The sequence below is a fragment of the Mustela lutreola genome, chromosome 7 (assembly GCF_030435805.1).
Source record: "Mustela lutreola isolate mMusLut2 chromosome 7, mMusLut2.pri, whole genome shotgun sequence".
Classification (NCBI taxonomy): domain Eukaryota; kingdom Metazoa; phylum Chordata; class Mammalia; order Carnivora; family Mustelidae; genus Mustela; species Mustela lutreola.
In genome coordinates, this window is record NC_081296.1 from 49,892,033 (window position 1) to 49,916,782 (window position 24,750).

The 24,750-nt window shown below is 45.5% G+C and overlaps 1 protein-coding gene across 5 annotated transcripts in view; it reads left to right on the forward strand.

Annotated features, from left to right (window-relative positions):
• Positions 1–24,750, forward strand: part of TLN2 (talin 2) — a 424,752-nt gene that overhangs the window by 273,995 nt on the left and 126,007 nt on the right. For all 5 annotated transcript variants that reach the window (XR_009355411.1, XM_059180687.1, XM_059180690.1 and 2 more), the window contains 12 exons: positions 673–853; positions 1,752–1,865; positions 4,050–4,158; positions 4,869–5,077; positions 5,854–5,952; positions 9,645–9,812; positions 11,272–11,566; positions 14,156–14,322; positions 17,794–17,922; positions 19,128–19,241; positions 21,275–21,388; positions 23,778–23,912. Coding sequence is in view for 4 of the 5 variants with exons in the window: in XM_059180687.1 (XP_059036670.1) it covers positions 673–853; positions 1,752–1,865; positions 4,050–4,158; positions 4,869–5,077; positions 5,854–5,952; positions 9,645–9,812; positions 11,272–11,566; positions 14,156–14,322; positions 17,794–17,922; positions 19,128–19,241; positions 21,275–21,388; positions 23,778–23,912 (1,834 nt within the window). In the remaining variant the exon portion in view is untranslated. The remainder of the gene's footprint in view (positions 1–672; positions 854–1,751; positions 1,866–4,049; positions 4,159–4,868; positions 5,078–5,853; positions 5,953–9,644; positions 9,813–11,271; positions 11,567–14,155; positions 14,323–17,793; positions 17,923–19,127; positions 19,242–21,274; positions 21,389–23,777; positions 23,913–24,750) is intronic.

A 24,750-nucleotide genomic window follows, 5' to 3' on the forward strand; every position in this document is an offset into this window, starting at 1 on the left:
CTCTCTCTCTCTCTCTCTCTCTCCCTCCCTCCCACACCACCCCCCCCCCCAGACTCTCCCTGGATGGGGTCTGTGCTCTGGGCTGCTGCACAGACAGTCCACCTTCACATGTTCAAAGTCCTTACTACTCATTCTAAGAACATATCGGAAGTAAAAAATTGATTTTTCTTTTTTAAACTAAATGTCCTAGGAATCTTCCTGGACTTTTTAAAAACTCATCTGGAGGAGGTGCCAAAGTCTATCCTACCATCAAGGCTATCAAGGCTCCAAAGGTGTTTAAGTGCCCTCTGTGGTCAGTGGCCTTGGACCTGGGGGATGAGAGCTAAGCTGTGGGAGATTCTCTTTTAGTTCCTTTCTGTACTTCTCCTTTCGGTCTAAGGCTAAATGACCGATGCCCCAAATGCCTAAACTAGAACCTGACCCACAGAGATATTTGTTAAATGAATGCTCCAACTGAGAATGCTTATTTGTATTAATAACTGTAAAAAGATTCATCTCAGGATTCTTCTGAGTACTTCGGTGCTACCTCACTCACAGTTCCGTCTGTATATACCTCTTTTGAGTTGGCCTCCACCGCATAACGCAGCAAACAGCTGTGATGCCCATGGTGTCTTATCATGTCACTGTATGTGAGTGGCCACCCCCCAGTGACCCAACGCCTGTTTCCTGCAGGTCCACCATCTTGCAGCAGCAGTTCAATCGGGCCGGGAAGGTGGAGCACGGCTCCGTGGCGCTGCCTGCCGTGATGCGTTCAGGCTCCAGCGGGCCTGAGACCTTCAACATGGGCAGCATGCCATCACCGCAGCAGCAGGTCGTGGTTGGTCAGATGCACCGAGGGCACATGCCCCCGCTGGTGAGCCATCCCCCACGCTGGCGCTGGGCGTCAGTAGGCTGCCTGTGATGCGTAGAGAGAGACACGGGCCTGGGAGAGCTGGCGTGCACTGTCACATTCTCACCCGTTCCCCTCCGAGCCGTGGCTCTTTGCTGCATGGTCCCAGTACCTGGCTATTCAGCGCTCTCTTTAAATGGGGTGTATTAGTAACTCCCTGTGTGGGATCATGGGTGTCCTCGGGGACTGGAGGGCAACTGTGACCTCTCCACGTGACTGGCAGTACAGAGTATGGAGAGCCCTGCTTCCCTGCCTTAACAGCATCAAGCTGCTATTTAGCCCAGGGTGGCCCTCGGCGGGTCTTAGAAATAGACTGGGTCTCTAGTGATCCACACTCTCCCCTGAGTGGATCATTGCCTCTTGTCACTGCCGATCTGCCTGCTCAGGAATCAGGCGCTGCTGGGGAAGAACTTTATAAAAGCTGAAAAGCCTGAAAGCTCAGAAGTGATTTGACTCTGAAGAAACGTGTTGACTCCAGGTTGGGGTGCAGTCCTTTCTTACTTAGTAAGCAGGGTGGAACATGTTTCCTATGCATGAGCTCTTTAGTCCTCACTACTCGGAGTGGAGTAGCTCCCTTGCAAGGACTCTCTCTCAGTCTTCGGGTCAGCTGAGTGGCTCTCCACGCTCTCCTGATCATAACCTCTCTATGGCATACACCCACATTGAGCATTCTAGTCATACAATCTCTGTCCCAGCCCCCTGCTTGAAATAGGAGGTGCTTGGGGTTGTCGACACACAGCACGGACCATTCTGTCTTGAGGCTGGACTTCAGTTTGGCTGTATTTTGTATAGAGGGCGGTGTCAGTCCCAGGAGAGAGGTTATGAATGCCCTGTGGTCATCTGCGGTCATCTGCCTTTGCAGACCTCAGCCCAGCAGGCCCTCATGGGGACCATCAACACAAGCATGCACGCTGTCCAGCAGGCCCAGGACGACCTCAGCGAGCTGGATTCACTGCCACCCCTCGGCCAAGATATGGTAAATACTGTTCATGCTTTTCATTAGGATCTCTGCCTGGCACAAAGCACGGCTTTGCATTGTGTCTGCGTTCAGCTGGGAAAATCTTTATCCAGCCAGGTGAAATGGAAACACATGGGTTTGTTTTGTTTTGTTTTCCCCAATATATGGAGTCTTTATAGTGAAGTGGTACCCCCAGGAAGAGAATCGTGGGCTGCTACTGGGTATTGGCAATACCTCTTAAGGGCCAAGAACTTCAATTCTGGAGTCACATGATCTGGGTTCAAATCCCAGTTCTACTGCTAGCGTCTGTGTGAATCCGCGCAACTTACTCCCTATATGCTTCCATTTTGTCGTGCATGCACAGGGTCCTTAGGAAGACGTGGTAATCCTGTCGTGTGTAGAGTTCTTAGCACGTAGTGAGAGCTCAGTGAGCATTAGCTGTTACCAGTGCTTCTCAAATGTTAGCATGCATCAGTCACCTGGAAGACTCGTTTAAACAGATTGCTGGGCTCCATCCCCTCTTTCCTGACTCAGTAGGTCTGGGGTAGGCCCTGAGATTTTCTGCCTTTGCAACAAGTCCTCAGGTCCTCCGCTGCTGTCTCAGGACCACACTTTGAGAACCACTGCATTACCGTTCAGCTCCTCAGAAGGGCAGGGTAATTAGCTGCCTTTCTGTAGGTGCTGCCACCTGAAATTACCTAGCCCCTTCCTACTCTGACTGTGGCCCACAGGCCAGCAGCATTGCCAATACATAAGATCTCTTGAGAGGTGTGGAATTGTAGGCCTTGCCCCAACCATCGGAATCAGAATCTGCATTTTCATGGACTTCCAGCTGTTTGGTGTGCACATTAAAGTTGATGAAGCACTGGCTGGCACTGTCCTTCCCAGACCTGCTTTGCATGTTAGAATTACCTGGGGGAGCTTAAAGAACCAAGCCTGAGGCCCAACTCAAACCAGAAAAATATCCTGTCATGAAGGTTGGAGCCTGCTTGTTTCATCTCTCAAGGTGGCTTTAGTGGACAATCAGGCCTGAAAACCACCCCATGAGGACTGACAGAGCCATCCCAGGCCAGGGCCGAGATGCAGACCTCAGCCCAGCACCATCTTGCCCCACCAGGATAACTGTCCTGCAGGACCTCCCGGAATGCTGTGACTTTCGCTTGCTGGCTTGCCTTCCTGCAGGTGCTGCTGTACTTGGTGCTTTGTATCCCAAGTACCTGAAATCATTACACAGTCTTCGTGGGGGATCTTCCGAGTAAAAATACATGAGGCAGACCACCCCCCCCCCCATATCCAGCACCCTTTTGAGATGGCTTTAAAATATTTGGTCTTAACAGTCCAACTTCACCAACTTTTAAAGCATTGGTATACCAAAAAATATGATTAGTGCTAGACACATCCTAAATCTCAAATAATATTATTGGCATGTTTGGGGAAGCAGATTGGCATCGTCTGTTGCCGCAGGGTCATCATTATGAATGGAAATTATCACTTAGTGGCTAAGTCCAGAAATGGCAGGAAATAGAGAGTTTGCTATGTGTAGGTTCCCATGAACATAAAGTATAAGATCTGGAAAGGTTTGTAAAAACCTCTGAATTCCTACAGTAGAAGAAATGTAATTCACAGGACCTAGATGTAATATGCCCAAGGTCACGTCACTTGTCAGTGATAGAGCTAGATCTAGAACTGAGGTCTTGACCCATTTCCTGCCACCCCCACCCCGGCCCAGTCCTTCCAGGAAAGGTGCCATGTCCACACCACATTCGTGTTAACAAAAGACAATCTTTATACTGACAGAGAACACTCGTGAGCTGCAATTCTAATTCTAACCCTGCTCTCTTGTTTTTTTACAAGGTAGAAATTAACAGTTGCGGTTACTGGTGGGCAGTAATATGATGAGACATTAATTCTCATTTTTTATTAAATTTACCTAAATAAAGCCATATGGAAATTTCCTAAGATCCTAATAGCTCAAGAAAAGAACAGTGGAGGCAGCATGGAGGACGTCTGTGCTGTTTGCCATCAGTGAATGAGCCGGGGGCCTGTTAAAGACCTTGCTTAAGATGACCGGAGACCCTCGCTGGCGCCTGCCCAGGAACAAGAGTACAGACAAAATGCTGGTCTCATTTTATGGCACGAAGTCTCTGGTGTCCCAGGCAGTTCCACGCAGTGACTGTGTCGTGCCCTTGTCTGGTTTTGCAGGCGTCGCGGGTGTGGGTTCAGAACAAAGTCGACGAGTCCAAACACGAAATCCACTCTCAGGTGGATGCGATCACAGCTGGAACAGCTTCGGTGGTTAACCTCACTGCTGGTGAGTCTCTGAGGGCTTGGTGCTGTCTTGCGGTTGTGCTTTAGAAACAATCACTGTTCTTTGATTGAAACAACAGATTTTCAGAGGATGAGAGGCTCATCTATTTTTAGGCGCTCTGAGTGCTGCAGGCACTTCTTCACACTGAGCCAGGAGAAAGGCGGGGAGCATCTCATTCCTTTCCGTCGATATCACGCATCCTTCAACAAGCCCTTATGTAGTTCTGCTCACCGTCCACCCGTCTGCGGGACGGACTGCGAAGTGTACGGAAGCTGGTTTCTCCCTTCTGGGACCTTAGTCTCAAATGGGCTTGGGAGGGATAGATACAACACATGGGCCCCCGTCCGTCTTGTCCTACCATAGTCTCGTGACACCTTTCAAGGTTGGGTGAGAGCCCACAAGTGTCTCGGCTTCTCCGTGCAGCATTTCAGTGCCTCAGCTGCTGACGGGCACCCAAGGGAAAGAGCCATGGGATGCCCAGACTTCCTTTGGAACTGTCCAGGGGCTCGTGTTCAGTATTGCACTGTAGGAGACCTCCCGGCAAAAGGATTTGGGAGGAGCAGCGCCTCGGAGACAGGGAGCCGGGCATCTCCCTGTGTGCGTGTGGCTCTGTGTCCAGCTCCCTCAGAGGGATGGCTGAAGCCCGCCCCCATCTGGGCTCTCCTCACCCTTCACCGCCCTCCTGTGATCGTGGCGACCCTTCTCTGTCCCAGGTGACCCTGCAGACACCGACTACACAGCAGTGGGATGTGCGATCACCACCATTTCTTCCAACCTGACGGAGATGTCCAAGGGCGTGAAGCTGTTGGCGGCTCTGATGGACGACGAGGTGGGCAGTGGGGAGGACCTGCTCAGAGCTGCGAGGACCCTCGCGGGGGCAGTGTCAGACCTGCTGAAGGCTGTGCAGCCTACTTCTGGAGAGGTGAGCTCTTGGGGCACGCGGTCACTCAGGTTCTGATGAGGCAGGTGCAGCCTTGAGTGCTACAGGGCTCCCGATCCAAAGCTGTTCCTTCCATCCTGGTGGGGCATGTAACTAGACCCAGTGAATGAGGTTTGGGTTTGGACTTGGTGAACTGGGTACAGAATCTATGGTTCAACTTTTGGGACTGGTTGAGCTGCTAGTAGGAAACCTCCCTGTCCCCTCTCCCCAGGGTACTTGGTTAGATTTAACCTCAGAAACATACACAGTCAATACACATTTGAAGGGGATACAGGATGGTGCCCTAATTTCTGTAAAGTGCATATCACCTTCCTACCCGCTGAGCAGGACTCATTGATTGAACATTTCAAATCGATCCGCCTATGCCTAGTTCGTGAGACATCAGGCATTTCCTTGCACAAATTTTTTTTTTAAAGATTTTATTTATTTATTTGACAGAGAGAAAGAGAACGCAAGTAGGTAGAGAGACAGGCAGAAGGAGAGGGAGAAGCAGGCTCCCTGTTGAGCACAGAGCCCGATGTGGGGCTCAATCCCAGGACCCTGAGATCATGACTTGAGCCAAAGGCAGAAATTTAACCCACTGAGCCACCCATGCTTGCAAAGATTTTACCTGGATATTTAGGTCTCCTCTCTGGCCAATAGACTCTCATCTAGGTGCAGGAGGAGGCCACTCCCTCAGGATTCCTCTTGCTACCCTGCTGTCTGATGGCATTGTGGAGGAAATGCATTTTCTTTCTAACCAGTGTGTGTTTTTCTAGCCTCGACAGACAGTTTTGACTGCTGCTGGAAGCATTGGACAAGCCAGTGGGGATCTTCTGAGACAGATTGGAGAGAACGAGACAGATGAGCGATTCCAAGTAAGATATTTGCAGCCCGTAATGTTGGACAGGTGTCTAAGTGATGGTCTAGATCCAAACAGGGAGAATGTGTGAAAAACCAAATCTTTTTTGGGTTGTCAAGAACAAGATTGAAGTGGATTTTCTTGGGGGCAAGCCTTGTTAGTTTTTTTTAAATTTTCAATTAAAAAACTCACTTCCTTTCGTATCTTGCATCATTGTTGTAAAGCACTTATTTAGCTGTTCTCACTGGTCATAACATATGCCGGATGTTCATTAAACACAAAAGTGGAGAGAATAAGGCCATGAACTTCCTTGTGTCTTCCATCCAATCTCTGTAATTATCGACTCATGGCCAGTCTTGTTTCCTCTTCTGGGCACAGTTTTTAGCTGCATTGTTCTGGAGTCTGCATAAAAGAGAGGAAACGTGTGCTCCCGTACACTGTGTTCACACAGAGCATGGGCTCTCCTTCGTGGTCAGAGGTGGGTCTGTTGTCTGTATCATATCCAAAAGCAGCATAGTGGGGACTTTTTTCTTTTATTCACCCTTCTTGTTGCATACCAAAGATATGTGCCATTCGTCCTCTCCTGCACAGCCATAGCCCCTGCTTACGGCCTGCATGATGGGCTGTCTGCTCAGGGAGGAGCTCAGCTTCTCTGCCTCCATTCCCAGATGCCACAGACAAGGGGAGCTCCAGGCTACACTGAACTTGTCCACTCTCATCCGTGTAGGCAGCTGCCCTTCGTGCCTCTCTCTTTTTCCTAAGACTGAATTTTAAATAGTATATAAGTACATTCTCAATCAGCTAACTGTTGGAACCTAGATTCTCTGCAAGATGCTTTTTCCAAATCTTATGTCACGTTTCCTAGTAGCATTCAGAATAAAAAGACCATTCAGCTTTACTATAGAATTCAAGTTTCTTGCTTCGTGAGTGGCAGTTCTATATGCTGTGTTCTCTGGAACTACCAGACTCCATCTGCACAAGATGCATGAGTTATGCTAAGACATGGCTGTACCTGTTGTGATACATGGAACTTGCATCTACAGATGTGTTTGTTTCTTCTCTACTTTCCGCACACCTGTGTGCTGTGGCCAGAAGACTCATTCATGTCCTCTTCATGTTCCTGATTGAACATTCATGTCTTGATGGAGGGTGAGCCCTGTAAGTGGGGGATAGCAGTATTCCTGGAAACCATTTCTATGCCGGGATGGCCAGTAGTAATTTCACTCAAAGAGAATTGACACAGACTACGTAAATATATCCCACAAAATTCCAATGAACTGCGACCCTATCCTGACTTCCCATGAGCTGAATCCCCAAACTGCCCTTGTATTAGCTATTGCTTTTTGTATTAGAGTAGGAAATTCTTTGTAGGCAGGCACCTGCTTAGAAATTGGGTAAATATGACATTCAGCTGTTGGTTTACTTGGCTTTACTAACATGAAATGGTCAACTTCCTTTCTTCCAAAATGTGATTGCTTTCCCATAGTGTTTGGAACAGTTGAGAAGAAAGTCACGGTTCTTCCTGCAGACATTGCATGCATCTTGGCTTGCTGAAGACTTTTTCTTTTCTTTCTCTCTTTGACAGACAGTTATCATCACATATGAATGCAAACTCTGCTTCCTGTGGTTTGTATTCAGACACGCTAGGAAAGCAGGTTCAGGTTCACGGTATGGTCCCAAAGAGGCTTTCGTGCCAGGAAAAGGCCTGACTTGAATGCTTTCCGTTTCTGTAAGATCTCTGGGCAAAGCTCATTGCAGTAAGGTGATCCCATACCCTTCGCCAGTTATGAGTAGCCCCTGGCTTACTGACATTGGATTTCTTATGCACTATTTTTCTGATTCTTGAGATCTTATCTCAGAGCTTTTCTTGGGTTCTCAATGTACTGCATGTTCCCAGAGTTAACAAAGATTTATTTTACACGGGCTACATAATCATGGTCTTGTTGAAAGGTTTGACAAAGGCCTTGTCAGCAACTGTGGCTGTCGTATCACATTCTTTTTCTAACTGTATTTTTTTGGGACAAAATTAATAGGAGGAACAGGATTTCTTTAATGAGTCTAACAAAAGCCTTTAGAACAGTCGTGAGTCTACATGACCAGATCTTGGTCCCTCTGTGAAAAGACGAATTCATATCAAGTAAAAGAGGACTGTGACCCACTTTGGAAAGATATTTTTTTAATTATTATTTTTAAATTATTCAAATAATTTTTAAAATTATAAATAATTTTTAAATTATTATTAAATATTTTTTTAAATTTTGTAAATAATTTGTGACGTTTACACTGAGTGTTCGCTGAGCATCAAGATAGGTGTTCAAGAACCGTAACTTCACAGGACTTGTTGGGAGCAGTTTCTAAAAGTTACATGGCAGATAAGTGCCAATCAGATCTTAAAAGCATCTTCAACTTTTGGAAGCTCAGGATTTACTTTTTTCTTGGACATCTAATAAACATTGGAGACCTAAAAGAAAGACTGGACTACACTGTTGCTTTAAGAGTGCTTGGGTTTTGTCCATTTTAAAATCAGTTTATGTAAATCGGTAGGTTTATGGGTTTCTGATCTGCCTAGATAGCATGTAGTTTCTGCTCTGTGTAACATTGTGCAAGCTGAACCCTCTCTCTCCAACATATCTCCTCATAAAGTATCTCCTTGTAAAGACTCTGTGTGTGCCCTTTGCATTCAGAATCAAAGTGCTTTTCATTATCTGATGAATTAATAAAGACTTCTGACCACATTTCCTCTGGGAGAAGGCCTTGACATGTTTGTTCAAAACAAAAATGCCTCATATGTTTGGGATGTGTTCGGGAAGGCATTTCCAAACCAAATAAACTACCTTCGGTATTAAAAGCAAAGAAGCAAATTAAATGTTAACAGTGGTTATTCTTCAGGTCACCCAGGCGGGTGACAAATCTGGTGGGCTGAATCAAAGGATTCTCCATCGTGCAGACAGAACGCCTTTTTGTTGAGTCAAAGTATAAACTGATCTCTAAAGCCTCAAAGCTCCTTGCATCTTCAGTGAGCTTGTAGCTCGTAGCTCGTTTATTTATGCAGACTCCCTTTCCACTTCTCGTAATAACTTAATCCCTATCCGGAAGACTACAGAACACTGAGAAGAACTTCCATTCAGAGCACTCCTTGACTCTTGAGCTGTAGGTATTGTCTGTGTGTGTCCAACATTGCCCTCTGGAGGCAGAGATGTGCCTGAATTGCTGATGGTACCTTGGATCCTTGTGCAAAATGGAAATCCAAGTGATAAATTTTCAAGGGACAGCAGAACACGATGACTTGGAGGCCATGAATTCTACCCTCCCCACAGTATGTTGTATTTATGGCGTCTGGCTATAGTTCAGCTTTTCTTGAGCTACTGCACCGACCACATCTTCAAGAGACTTAATTAAGACTCCCAGTGTTAGAGAGGTACCTGAATGTGAATCCACGCTTAAAACAAAAACCCTCCCCTGGAATGACTCTGTTTTAGATTTAAACCTTATGCTACTGAATGCGTAAGAGACATGTCATTAGGACACAAGTCTCTTTCTTTAATTACGTTTAAGGGTGAGTTGACATTTCAGAAAAATAAGTGTCTTAGGAGGGACTGGTAAGAAAAAGTTCAAATGGAATTCTAGTAAAATGTTACATTTTATTTCTAGGCTATAAAGGGGGATTTAAAAAAAAAATAAATGACTGTTTTTTTATTCCTGTCTTAGGATGTTTTAATGAGTTTGGCCAAAGCTGTTGCCAATGCTGCCGCCATGTTGGTATTAAAGGCGAAGAATGTTGCCCAAGTAGCCGAAGACACGGTCCTACAGAACAGGGTGATTGCTGCTGCCACCCAGTGTGCCCTCTCTACCTCCCAGCTTGTGGCGTGTGCCAAGGTAAGCCAGCTGGCACCATGGGCCCGTTCCTCCAAGGGTCACATGCTCTGGTCTGCCCCCAGTCACTGGGGGCAAACAGAGGTGGAATTTGTTACAATTGTCTGAGATTTAGAGCTTGCTTCAGGTGTCGTCATGATAACATAGTAGGATTTTGGCATTAACTGCCCCCTTGTGCTTTTATCATTTGTTCTTTGCCCAAGTCCTCAGACAGGGGGCTCTGACTGTGTCTAATGGCCGTTTCTGCTCACAGATCTCCGTGTCTCCCCTTCGGACTTCTCAGTGTGTCTTCTTTACACCTGCACACAAAGAGTTGTTGTGTTGCATGGAAATGTAGTAGAGCCTCATGCACGGTCCATAGATAATCTGCCGATTTGGGAGTGCCCCTCCTGCACTGCACAGTGTCAGAGTGAGGGTAATCAGGTTTAAGTTCCTGTTTAAGTTCATGTTTGAGTTGCCCATTACGATGTGCACACGCTGGGTGTCGAACTCCGCCTTGTGGAGCACATCCTCCCCAGTTTGCCGAACAGGGAACTGAGGCCCCTAGATGTTCACAAGTAGCTTGAGGCCCCAAAAGCTATCCATGGCAGAACCGGGGTAATCTCAGGCCTGTTGGTTTTCATGTACCTTTTCCTCCCCAACACGTGTTCGTGCATCCGAAGATGGGAGGTATCCGTTTTCTCAACTTGATGACGTAACATCTTCTGCAGCTCCATGACCAGCTTAGCCTGGCATGTCCTATCCTCCAGTGGGATTTGTAGTGTCAGAAGGAGCAGTCCTCATGGCATCGCTCATGCTTTCCTTGGGCACTCTCCAGTACCCACTGACAGATCACTGACAGAATCCCCCTGTTCTTTCCTTCTTTATTTTTTAAAAGATTTTATTTATTTATTTGACAGATAGAGACACAGCAAGAGAGGGAACACCAGCAGGACAGGTAGGAGAGGGAGAAGCAGGCTTCCTGCTGAGCAGGGAGCCCAATACAGGGCTCGATCCCAGGACCCGGGATCATGACCTGAGCCAAAGGCAGACACTTAACAACTGAGTGACCCAGGTGCCACACACCCCCACCCCCCATTCTTTAAAGTGCCAAGAGGTACAGAGTTCCAGATGTCTCTAGAAAAGAAATACCGTTCCCTTAGTCTTATTATCCTAGTTCAGAGGACTCAAGTTAGAGGTTCCTAAAAGCAGGAGGCATGACATCAATACCAGAAATTTCTCTCTGAGGAAGTTGTCAATAGTATCGTTATGTATGACTAATGAAGATAAAAATCCGTGGGTGTCAGAAGTCACCAAAACAGAGTGAAATCGTGAAGTATGAGAAACTGTAGTGACGGTTTAGGGTAACCCTCGGTCCTCTAAGGAACGGAGGCACAAAGCAGGAAGGGACTTGGTGGAAAGGGCACGGTGGGGACTGGGAGTTGACTCCCAGTGCCCACGACCTGCTCCTGTGTCCCTTCAGGTGGTGAGCCCCACCATCAGCTCCCCCGTGTGCCAGGAGCAGCTGATTGAAGCCGGGAAGCTCGTGGACCGCTCGGTGGAGAACTGTGTCCGTGCTTGCCAAGCAGCCACCGATGACAGCGAGCTCCTGAAGCAGGTCAGCGCCGCGGCCAGCGTGGTCAGCCAGGCCCTGCACGATCTCCTGCAGCACGTGCGACAGTTCGCCAGCCGCGGCGAGCCCATCGGCCGCTACGACCAGGCCACCGACACCATCATGTGTGTCACCGAGAGCATCTTCAGCTCCATGGGCGACGCTGGTGAGGGGCGACGCCGAGGGTGGATGGGTCTCCTGGGGGTTCCCATGTGGGGACAATGGCAAGAAAGGTGATGGCTGCCTGGCCATGGTGGGTTGTCCTCAGCCTCTCTCAGAGACTTCCTCACTGAAACTCAGAGAAAGATGGAAGACTCCTAATGGGCCCTTCCATAGCAACAAGAATTCGTTAACCAGCCTTTTTAAATAACTTCTTGGCAAATGCCGTTCATTTGAAGGAACACGCTGGACATGGCATGGTAAAGAGGCAGCCACAGGAGGAGACAGGAATGAAGCTTGGAAGGAAAACTCTATTCCAGTCACAGGTCCCCGAGAGAGGGGCACCATGTGCCATCCACGGTCCCAGGGGAAGCATTGGGTTTGGTCTGGTTGCACAAGACAGGACTGAGGGGAGAGCTTTGGTTGTGGCCTTTCTTGGGATTTCTATTCGAAAGGTTCAAAAGGCAAGGCAGGGCGAGGTGAACAGCTTGGGACTGCTTAGTTTGACTGTTTTCACTGGGCTCTCCTTAGTTGCCTGGTATCAGGCTCTGGGATGACTGAGGCGTAAGGATACTGCCTCCAGGGCTCTACTGGCCCCATGGAGGAGGCGTGGCTCCTTGCTAGTTAATTTGTTTATCAAAGGCTGGCTGGAGTTTTGCTATCTCTAGAAGTTGGGCTAGCCTGCCAAAGGGCAGCCTCTCTCTAGCCAGGAAGGTTTTTTGTTTGTTTGGTTTTTTATAAGATGTCAAAGATCATATACAGAAAATTAGAAATAGATACAATGCACCCTTTAGTCTTTCGGTTGAAAAGTAAATATTCCCAAACCCAGGCCATCTCTATCCCATCTAAATCTCCAGATTTGGCAACCCAGTTTCTCTTTTACATGTCTGGAAATTTTTGACCTTACAAAGTCTCATATGTCCGTGTGTGTGTGTGTGTGTGTGTGTGTGTGTGTTTATGTGTATATAACACCATCTTTCTTTCTGTATAAACGAATTGCATTATTTATACTCTCCTGCAACCTTTTATTTCTCTTAATATATTTTTAAAGACATTTTTCATGTTCACCTACAGGGCTAATCTTTTTAATGGCAGCATAATATTCTACTCTATGGAATTCTACCCTAATTTACTTAACCAATTATCTTTAGGTAGACATGTAGGGTCGTTTCTAAGTTTTTTGGTCTGCTTCTTAGTTTGTTTGCTTTAACAAAAATAATACTACAGTAACTATTTTATCTTGGTTTACTTTGGGGGCTATATGTAATAAGTGGAATTTCTGGACCAATAAGTATGTACAATGTGTGTGTATGAACTTTCTTACTCTTTGCAACCCTACCAGTAGTTTGCAACCCTATGCTTTAGAACTCTACCAGTCGTTTGAAAGACATTTGTTTTCTTACTTCTTGGTTGGTACAGAGCTATTCTTTGTAGTAAATATTTAAAACAAACAAACAAAAAGCTTGTGCTTTTCTATATCTTCCTTACATGGTTTAAGAAGATTGGAATACTGTGCACATTTGGATTTTTTGGTTATTGTTTTATTTTTCAATAAACCTTTTATTTTGGAATAGAAAAGTTACAGAGGCTATACAGGGAGTACTTATTACCCTTCCCATTTTCCCTCATTTTTTTGCATCTTCCCTAACCCACAACACATTTTGTCAGAACTAGGAGATTACTGTGGGGCATAACTGTTCACTGCTGACAGGATTCAGATTTCACCACTTTTCCCCCTCAAGTCCTTCTACCATCCCAGGATCCAATCCACAATACCTCAAATTTAGCGCGTCTCGATTTTTATGAAAGCTTTTTCCCCCTCCTTAATGTCAGTGTTTTGGCATCCTTCTCAGATGACCTTTGGGAGAGGAAAAATTCCCTTACATCTGAGTAGTTTTATTTTAAATGTTTACTCTTACACCCCTCCTACTTCCAGAAGAAAATTGAAATAGATATCAATAAAAACCACAGGAACCATAAAACCAAACAATTACTAACCATAAGATCAAAACCAGCACTGGGAAGAAAAGGGTGAGCAAACAGAAAACTGATAGGAAAACCTGAGCCAAGGCAAATCTTCGGAGTTGAGCATGAAACTGGGGTCTGTGCTTCCTGTTACTGAGAGCCAAACAACACAAATACAGTGGATCCTGTGATGTTATTCATCTGGAGTTAAGTAACATACAAATTCTTTTAAATTTTAAAAATAATTTTTATGCCATTATGCAGAGTTTATTATAAGGACTTTGGAGTAAGTAGTTCTTGAAGGGAGGTAAATAACATTTTCTAAATAAATATTTTACTCAATTGCATAATAACTTTTTGTATAACTTTGTTCCTGCCTTCTCTTTCCAAAGAATTCCTCTTTGCTTCCTTGTGTCCTGTTGATCCCTCAGGGTTCAAGGTGAAAGTTGGTTGTGTTTGGGGTGGATAGTCCTACCAGCCACCGGGAGTATTTTTGGTCCTGGGTCTAAGAACTAGAGTTTGGGGGCTCCCTTCTCTCTGCCCCCTTGCCAGAGGTGTGGAGACTAGACTGTGCAGGTTTTGAGCTTTAGAAAGCAGACGGACAGATGGCATTCTCAATCTCATCCCATAGGTGAAATGGTGCGCCAGGCCCGGGTCCTGGCCCAGGCCACCTCAGACCTCGTCAACGCCATGAGGTCTGATGCAGAAGCTGAAATCGACATGGAGAACTCAAAGAAGCTCCTGGCGGCCGCGAAACTCCTGGCCGACTCCACGGCTCGCATGGTGGAAGCTGCAAAGGTATTGGATTGGATTTGTTCAACGGGAAAGGGAACGTTATTAAGAGTTAGGATTATTAAGAGTTAGGACCTGAAGATAAAGAACGGTCAGCAGAGTGTGCATTTTTGTGGTTTAAGACCTATACGGTTGTGTCACGTTTGACCTTGTTGCACTGGGAAAGAAGGGCATGGAACATGAGAATAACAGTCTTTGAGGGGGCTGGTGCTGACTCAGCTGTCGGGGACAAAGTCCTTGCTCAGTGAGCGCTGCTCTGTGCGGGAGTGGGTGGGGGCGACGGGCGGGGGGTGGGGGGTGGTTATCGCCACCAGCTTACTGCAAGTGGTGATTCATTTAAACTGGAGATGATCAACAGCAGATTCAAATAGGCCTCTTCTTTTGCCTGCAACCTGAATATTACTTTGCCCTCCATTTGACTTCACTGTAAACTCCCATCAAGATTTTACATAGTAGAGGGCTTCCTGCCTCACTCTCCTTCAAATCCCAGTAGCGGTTTTAAATATTATATAACAGCCTGAATGAAGAGTGAAGAGTCAGCTCTCTGCTCTTTTGACAGCTAAGCTTCAGCATGCAGCTTCTAAAAGCCAGTGATGTTTATCTCCGGGCTCTGTTTCAGAGCCCCTCCGTCATAAAACATTAAAATGCACATGTCTCAGTTCTGCCCCCAAAGACCCTGATTCACAAGGTCACTGGGGGGGACTGTGTGTGTGCCTGCAAGTAAGTTCCACAGAATATTCTGATGCCCACTTTGAGGTGAGGACTGCATGCCGTGGATAAAGCTGTCTTTTTTAATGTTCCTCTTTTTGTTATTATGCAACTCGTGTGCGCTTTTGGAGAAATTAATGGAAAAAGCAGATGGCTATAAATAAAATAAAAATCAGCTTAAGATAACAAGTTTAATGTATTTCTGTGCATTTAAGATTCATTAAAAGCCCCCACATTGTATCCTAATCTCCCTGTCCTCCAGCAGAATACTAGTGCATCTCAACCTACCTAGCCTGTGACTTCTTTGACTTAAAATGTGTTATGACATGCGGTGAATCATGTAGAGCTTCCTCAACTGACTCACCATTGTAGTCACTGAGGGTCTGTGATTTCTTGGAGGTACCTCGTGAACAGGCTGAAGAGAAACCCAAGGAGGGGCAGGGTCTGAGCTTCTTCCTCTGTACCCTTAGCCCTGTTTCAGCAGAGCAGCTCTGCCCTTAACTCCCCCTTTTAGCCAAATCTATTTATTAGGGATTTATGCAGTGGTTATTTCTTTATGGTTTTTATGAATTCTGCCCCCTGCTTCTAAGTCTAAGCATAGCTATTTTAAGCAAACTTTCATCTGCTGGCACAAAAATTAACTGGAAGACTGGAAAGAAGCTTAGTGCAAAATCTAATCAGTCCCTATTAACAAATAGGAAAATAAAAACTTGAAACAATTAAGCCTACTATCACATAATCAGGATTGAGCTGGGACCATTGTGTATTTTCTGTTTCTAGATTTTTGGTGCTCACCACACCTTACTGAATGTACCACATTAACAGAAACTTGTTTACATATTTATTTCTGATTATTTCTATCAGATGAGACAATAGTGTTTCTATACATTTTTTTAGTTAAAAGTTGTCACAGGGTCTTGATGACAGTATTTTAATTGGCTGAATTTTGTTGAAAGCTAAAGGATCTATGATGGTTAAAGCTCCAAAAAATATATTTATGTCCAGAAAAAAATACATTTCATAATCAGTAACCAAGATTCTGGACCAAGACTAGTACCTCATATCTAATGGACATTCATTGTGAAAGAGATGTTGCTAAGGAAGGATCCACCTGCCCACTTCAGACTCAAGTGCAGAAATGATGGTTTCCTGCTGCCCAAAATACCAGAGGAAGGCAAGTGTAAGAGTGGTTTAAATATCTGATGACCAAGGAAATAAAATAAAATGATTTTTCTAAATTTGTAAAAGAATACAAAAGTAGCCCAAACAATCTTTCACATGTGAAACACCAAAACAAAATTATTTTTTGTTGCTAGAAAAACAAAGTCAAGACTACTTAGAGTGTTGCAGTTTGAAAGAATGGAAGATTCCCTTCAAAAGGATTGCCAGAACACTTCCGTCACAGATGTTAAAACTATTCCAGCCAGGATAAATTCCTATAACTTTTTTTTTTTGTCTGAATTCCTATAACTTTTATAAATAGTTCAAAGAAATCAGTTCTTGTAAAGGGTCAATTTGGCAAGTTGGCCCCATTTGGAAAATGGAGACATGGGAAAATCGATTTTCGGTAATTGGCGTGTGTGTTTCTGCTTTTGTCTCTGCCTTGTGAGCAAATGTTATCACCCTGAAGTGTTCATGAAAAAAAACTCATTCACCTGCATATATTAAGAACTGGTCTGAGAACATCCAGACTCCGTGAGGAAAATCTCAATCTCTGCTTCTATTGCAGGTGGGAGTGGAAAGCTGGATGTGCTTTAAGTCTTTGTTAATTACTGTGCAGTAAAATTATGCATTCTTTTTTTTAAGATTTTATTTATTTGAGAGAGAGAGAGAAGAGAGCATGAGAAGGGGGAGGGTCAGAGGGAGAAGCAGACTCCCCACCAAGCAGCCTGATGTGGGACTCGACCCTGGGACTCCAGGATCATGACCTGAACCAAAGGCTCAACCAACTGAGCCACCCAAGCTCCCTAAAATTATATCTTCTTCCCACATTGCCGTTAGCCTTTTCCCTACTTCAGAATTCCACCCATCTAAATAAAATCCATTTGCTTTCCTGAGACACTTGAAGCTACATCAACACAGTGTGGCCATGGCCATGCATGGCGCCTTTCTCTTTCCCTGCCAAGATAAGGAGCATGGGATATCTCCCATTATTCGGTGCAGACGAGTACCAGCTCTGCTTGGCTGTCCTCTCCAACTCAGGTTTTCCAGGAATGCAGTTTCTAGGCATAGTCTTTCTTGAATAGCATTTCCTTATATTTTGGATGGCAAATATATTTCCTTATATTTTGGATGGCATTCCCTACCCCTGTTTGTCTGTGTTCTTAGCCCATCCACATTAACTAGTGTTGCAAGATGGGAGTCTTTCAGCAGTGACGTGTGTCTGTCGTGCCAATTAAAATGAAATTCTCCTGGAGAGATTTGGGCGGGAGGGGCGGGGGGAGGATGTGTGTTTATCTTAACATCTTTGAAACCATGGCAATCGGACCACAAGTTAGTTTACATGGATGACCAAGGCTAAGATCTCAAGTGTTATATATTACCATTGCATTTCTCCTCTTTACTGCTGCAGTTTTGAAACATCCCTGGTAGTTTTTTTATGTTGTTATGAGACGAAACATCTGTATTGTAAAGATACTGCTTGACGTGTTTGCTCTGTCTGCCACATATTTTATATTACCAGGAGAAAGTAAAACAGAAGGCATGAGTTCAGCATCTATGGCACGCTGCCGCATGGACCTCTCAGAATCTCTCTTTTCTCCTCTTCAGGGGGCTGCAGCCAATCCTGAGAATGAAGACCAGCAGCAGAGACTGAGAGAAGCTGCCGAGGGTCTCCGGGTGGCAACCAACGCCGCTGCCCAGAACGCCATCAAGAAAAAAATTGTCAACCGATTGGAGGTGGGTAAAGAGGCTGGTTTCCTAGGATGTCTATTTTAGATTGCAAAGAGTTACTTGGAAGAGTACCCAAATGAATAAGGCCATGCCCGTATAAAGGAAGCTACCGCAAGATGAACGATGGAGTTGAATAGTTAAGATACTCATAAACAATTGAAATGTTGCTTTAGGTACGTTGTGCATTTAGGTTCAATGGCACACTGACACTTTGAAAAATAGCTTCACCTCATGGTTTCAGTAAGCAAAGTCTTCTGAGTTTAGCGTTCTTGAATAGAATTCCTTTTTTTTTTTTTTTTTTAATTTTTTAAGGAGGAAATGGGAATTTTTGTCCTCCTGGCATTAAGGGATACGCATGTTCAGAAAGGACCTTTAGCTGACAATTTACTTATTTTGTCAGAAGCAATGACTCTGTCAGGACTCCCAGTAGAAAATACAGACTTGGAAAGACTGGAGAATGAGGATCAGGCTTTGGCGGAGAGATGGGGATAGAGTCATAAGAAAATATTTTTGTCATTTTTCAGAGCATGTACTTACTCTGGGGTGCAGAAAAAAGGAAGTAGCAGTAGGCACAAAGTCTGTAAGAAAATAAATCTCTCACAAAGGTTCACGGGAGACTCTTACACTAAAATTTGGGAGGTTGGAGGCCGAGAACCTGCCTGTCTGGTGAATCCCTCCATGTAGTCTGCTGGATTCTGGAACAAAACTGGCCTCCTTGTTCTTGGAAGGATGTGACAGACACAATTAAGTTCTCAGGTGGGGGAAGTCTGGGCCTTTCTGAAGCGAGGCTTCCCACAGGCAGCCAGAGGAGAACCATGAGCACACCAGCGTTTGTCCTGCTTGTGGGGAAAAAAAAAACAACTCCCCTAAACCATTTAGACTTGATGCCACTTATCAGTGCCATCGTGGTCTTGGAATTAATTGTCCCTTATCTTTTGGAGAGAGACAAATGAACACCGGAACCTGAGCTCTCAAGCGTGCCTGTCTTTATCGCTTGTCCCGAGGATTGTAAAGCACACGGAGATAATGGGGTATTGTTAGACGAGGTTCATCGGTGACATTCAGAAGGCAGGGCCTGGGCCTGCAGTGCCCTTTCTTAGACAGGCAGCTCGCCCGTGCCAGTCCCTCAGTTGGGAGGGGCACGTATCTGTGTGTGTTTGTGTCAGGGGACACTCAAAGCCCGGCTCACCTCCTGTCGCTCTCCTGTCCAGGTGGCAGCCAAGCAGGCCGCAGCCGCCGCCACACAGACCATCGCCGCCTCTCAGAACGCGGCCGTGTCCAACAAGAACCCCGCCGCCCAGCAGCAGCTGGTCCAGAGCTGCAAGGTGAGCTTCCGGCTGCCCGAGAGCCGGGTCTGCTGTGGATGACGCTGACGGCCCTTAGGGGGCCAGGTGCTGGGATCATTCGATTACGACTGATCACCCAGGCCCTGATGGAGTGTGCTCAGGCTCCCATGTTGCAGGTGTGCACACACACACACCAACACACATGCATCTGGTTTTTGTCTCATAAGTGGATGGCCTGTGTCTGAAGGGAGAGTATGGTGCTTTTTCCAGCATTGCCTTCACTTTGTCTAGATTTTTGGCTTCTCTTCAAGAGACCAAATCAAGGAGGATCATTAATAAGGCCATTTTAGGGCTCTGAAATGGCAACAAAGCATTGGATTTCCAGAGTGCCTTTCTCCTTCTGAGAGATGGGCCTCGGACTTCAGTGTGTGCTGAATCCTGCTTCGTGTGGACTCCCGCATTAATTTCATCCCTTCAGGCCTCAGGGCTCATGTGCTTTGGGGCTCTCCTCTGTCACACATTTGTTCTTCTGAGACCCGGACCTTGATGGCATGTTGAAGCCAATGTGCCCCAAAGGGTGCAGTGAACCCCTTTGTTGCTTCTGAAGGCCCAAAAAGTTCACTCTCCCAGGACACCCCTGAATGGTGTCAGACACAATGTATAATTGTGTCACTATTGCCCACGTGTTGGTGGTATGTCTGCCTGGAGTATCTCAAAGGTGTTCGCAGTGAGCAGTGGAGGATGAGTGGAAAGCTGAGTCTGTGCCAGTGTTTGAGAGTTGACTGCACTATCCCCCCTTTTTCTCATCTCCTCTGTGACACCGTTCACATGGGAGATGGGTTACCACTTCTACCTCAGAGATGGCTTTACTTCTGAAGAGAACCAGCCAGAGCCCTCCAAGTCCTGATTCTGGGTTCTCTGAGCCTCCCTCACCCCCCACAACCTGAGGAGCAGAAAAGACTCAGTGATGAGTAAGGCCTGGTCCTTGGGACTATATGGAGAATGAAGGGCTTTTCCTGCAAGCCAGGGCCCTGTAGGGGGTGTGTGTTGTCTCCTAGAGCCTTGGATCACCTGGCAGCACAGGTGCTGAGAAGAAAACCCTTCTCAGAGAGCATTTGCTTCTCGTGTCCAGGACAGTCCTACAAGGTGGATTAACCCCCTCCCGTTTTTGCAGAGACTGAAGATACTCAGTGCCTGGGCATCATGGCAGGAAGTAAGAGCTTTACTGTATATCAGGTTGCAGAGGAGAGAGGAAAGTGGCCCAGATTACTGGAGCCAGTCCTGAAGAGAATCTGAGGAAAAATCTCATGGAAGTATTTTTTTTAACCCTTGCTGGAATGGGTTCCCCAAAAAATAGGTCAGCAGGCTGGTATACACGTAGGACCTTCATCAGCAATGGGGGCTACTGTGCTGTGACCGTTGAGGACTTGGCCAGTCAGGTGAGCACTGGTCTCAGAGGGGAGAACACAGCAAAGGTAGAAGGTTGGTCTCCTACAGCACAGAAAGGCGGCTCCTTCCTTTTCCATCCTGGGCATTGGGATTTCCAGTTTGAGAAATGAGGAGGGCTACTCCAAGAGTGAAGAACCGTAGTGACAGGAAAGGTGACGGCCAGAACGCATACCTGCCAAGTGAGAGATCGAAGGAGAGGCTTCAGCTGGAAGATGAGGACTTCTCATACTTTTTTCTCTTCATTACATTATGTGACTTGAGTTTATCCATTGGTGAATTGTAAAGATTCTTTGTTTGCTTTGAAACTCTAAACCGTAATTGGCCAGGTTGGTATTTGTTGCAAGTGGGCAAATGCTTTTCAGACCTCCTTACGGAGACTCGTACTGTGCTTAAATGCACTGGGGACCTTCAGGAGCACAGGGTGGAGCGTGTGTGTGAGAGAGCTATCCAGAGGTACTGTGTTAAAAGGTTTAAGGACCCAGCTGGCTTCCAGGTGCTGGGTAAATGCAAGGTTTGGGACAAGCATGGCCCTGCTGGAATAGCCCATCCCAAAAACATTGTCCCTGGGGTCCTTCCTATCTTGCTAAGCTGTGCTCTGTTTTAATTCTCCTTGCTTCCTGTAGGCAGTGGCTGACCACATCCCTCAGCTGGTCCAGGGGGTGCGAGGGAGCCAAGCCCAAGCAGAAGACCTTAGCGCCCAGCTGGCTCTCATCATCTCCAGCCAGAACTTTCTCCAGGTAACAGAAGCAGTCATCTGGGTTGTGCCCAGAGCTCCCCCACCCGTGGGGTAGGGGGTGCCCTTTATCCTTAGGGAGAAAAATTACCCAGTTCCACAGTCACGGCCAAGTCTTTGCAGTGAGCAGACCTTTGAAGGCCTTCCCACTGTATTTCCAATTTCAGGAGAGGTGGATTTAGCTTGGCAAAGCAGAATGCTGCTGTGCAGGGAAATTGCCCTGGGAGATGGCCCATAATCCATTTCTCTTGGGAGTCTCATCCTTATTTCTCCTCTATGAGAAAAAACATGGGATAAGTGGCAAGTTTTGTTGAACAGCCTGCTCCTAGGTAGAGCTCTCGGTCTGCCAGTTTCCAGAGAGTCTAATGCTGTTATTCACAGACTGGGGGTAAAAGAAGTGGTAAGTGCATCTTCTCCAAAGGTGGGATCTTTTTTTGTGGCAGTTGTACAATTGCTAAGTGTTGTCTGTTTTTGCTGGCTAAGGGGTGGATTCATTTTAAGAAAAATAAAATGAGACTATGAAGTGGTGGGAAAACTCCCTTTTTATGTACTCCTTGTATTCAGATCCCTTGGCACTTCCTGTCTACTTGTATCTCCCGAACAGATCCTCTTCTTTGTCCTTTTCTAGTTGAACCTGTGCCTACAGGACTCACTGATACCTCTGTTGAGCCAATTTTCCAAGCACTGTAACTCCAGCACGAGCTGAAGGCAGATGCTTAACTGACTGGGCCACCCAGGCGCCCCTGCATACATCTTTTTAAATTGGGATTATTGTGTGTAAGACTCTGCCCTTCATGTTAACATTTGTACTATGAGCGTTTTTGGTTTTAAGTCATCCATCGTATGGCCACAGCCACGCTCTGCTTGGCTCTTCCCTTGCCACTAGACCTACAGGTGGTCAGTTATTTGCCATCATAAACAACCTGTGACAGAATAAAAGTCGTCATGTGTGCTCAAATATTTGTTCTTCTCCTGAATTATTAGGATAAATTCCCAGAAATAGGATTGCAAGTGGCTTATTTTTATCTCGGGGCTATTGAGCATTGTGGCTTGGACATGTGTTTCTCTTCTCATTGGGGTGGTTTGAGGGTCTGGAGCCAGTTGGGTTGTCCCCTCCATGGGCAGGCTTCGAGGGTATTATGATAGAGCCATGTATACATGTTTCAGGCTCCACTCTGTCCCTGCTCTTATTTTTCCTTTTCCTTTCATTCTTTTAATTTTGCCATCACAGACACATCAGAAGATAATAAGAATAAGGCAAAGTTAGAAAGAAGTGGAAATGGAATTAACAGACCAAAGAGTTGAGAATATTTTAAACTTCATTCATATGTGTTGTAAAATGGCCCTTCTGAAAGGCTGAATGAATCCTAGTTTACGTGTGGCCATGCATGGATGGAGCACGTTTTCTTATACATCTTTTCCAAGTTGGGGACTCCAGCATTTAAAAACTAGGTTGTTGATAATTTTTGAAGCTCTTATTGTTTGACTTTGCGTTTCCTTGATTGTCACGTGTTAAATGGGTTTCATGTTTCAGTTGTTTTCATTAAGTGAGGTTATCAACTTACATTTCAGGCTGATTTTTTTTTAATGAATTCTCCTGTGTTATTTAAATCTAAAAATATTAACTTCTGTCATTAATGTTTATTTTCTGACAAATTGTTTAAGCATTACTAAAAGCAGTTTTATATAATCTATATTAAAACCCCTAAAACATTTTTTCTTTGGTCCAAATTGTACTTTTAAAGTTTTATACAAAGAAAATTACGAATGTGTGAAAAATTTTAGCTACAAAGCTTTTGTCATACTATGGTTTATTACACTGGAAAACTGGAAACATACCCAACACCACAGGACTGAGAAATATTAAGATACATACAGTGGAATATTAGATAGCTCTTAACTTTGGAAAATAGAATAAATATATGATCTTATTTTTGGAAATATGTATGCATGCATACAGACATCTGTGCATGGTGAGATTATCCTGGGTAGTGAGATGTGATGTGACAGGTCATTTTCTTTCATTTTATGTGCCCACATTTTTAAAGCAGTCTATTGGATGTATCTGAGACACAGATTAGAGAGCTATTCTAAGAAACACAAAGAAATGTTTTTAATAAACTCTCTTTGAAATCGGTTTTAAATGAGAATTTCATTATTTTGCCCCCTCTCCATGATGCATACTTTGTTTTCTTTTTCTTAACATTTCTAGAGCTTACTGCCCTAGCGTATCTGATCTGGGGTGGCCATTTTCAGGGGTAGTCTAGATGGTTGTGGTCTTCCTTGGTTTAGGGCTCAGTAAGTTCTGACTGATTTGCGGCATGGTTGTTTGGGTCTCTGCTCTGACTTCTGCTGCTCAGGCACTGTCTCGCTCTCTGCTCATCTCCTTACAGCCTGGAAGCAAGATGGTGTCCTCCGCCAAAGCTGCCGTGCCCACTGTGAGTGACCAGGCTGCGGCCATGCAGCTGAGCCAGTGTGCCAAGAACCTTGCTACTAGCTTGGCGGAGCTGCGAACTGCCTCGCAGAAGGCAAGTGGACCCTTGTCACAGCAGTTAGCTCGCTGGGAAAGGAGCTGCAGATGCCTTACTGTGGGATGTGACCTGGGGATGACCCAGGACCAGAACACTGCTGGGCATATTTCTGGGCAGAGCTGTCTGTTCCGTTTGCTTGATCTTTAAAAGATGCCCATGTAGCTTAGCTTTGGCCATTTTTAGCCACTCTCCTAGACTTAGTTGACCCGCCTTCCAGTTGCACAGGACTTTTGTTAAACTATTTTAGGTTATATGCTCCTTCCCCCTCCCCAGTACCCTGGGAACAAGCGATGGTCCATTGTTCACAATCTTAGGGGAGACAGGTAGTCATCAGTTTCTTGGTGCCAGGTAAATTGTAGGCCAGAATAAGTGATCATATCTTCCAGGTATTATTTTGTGGATTTAGTGAGTTATTTAGGCAGCAAAGTTATTTTTTGGGGGGGGGAGACAGGTATTTATATTATCTTTTTTGCCCTGAAAACTTTTCCCATTTTACATGGGAATATCCACCTTAACAAGGTCCTCAATAGAACAGAATTAAGGATTAATGAGTTTCTGTCTCTAGCACTTATTAATTATCAACGGGCCTCGTTACTGTACTGTTTGATATGTTATTAGCATGACATTCTGGCATGAGTTCATTTTTCCTCATTGTAGTGATCCCTTTATCAGAACTGGAGGCCTCATACATGAGCAAGGGGAGAAGGTTAGAAGCTGATTTGAATCCTTAATATGAACAGTGTACTGCATCACCAAAGGAAATATCCAGAGTTTTAGGATAATGTTCAGCTGGAAAAAAATATCTCAAGTTGTGTTTCTCAACAAGAGGTCCAGG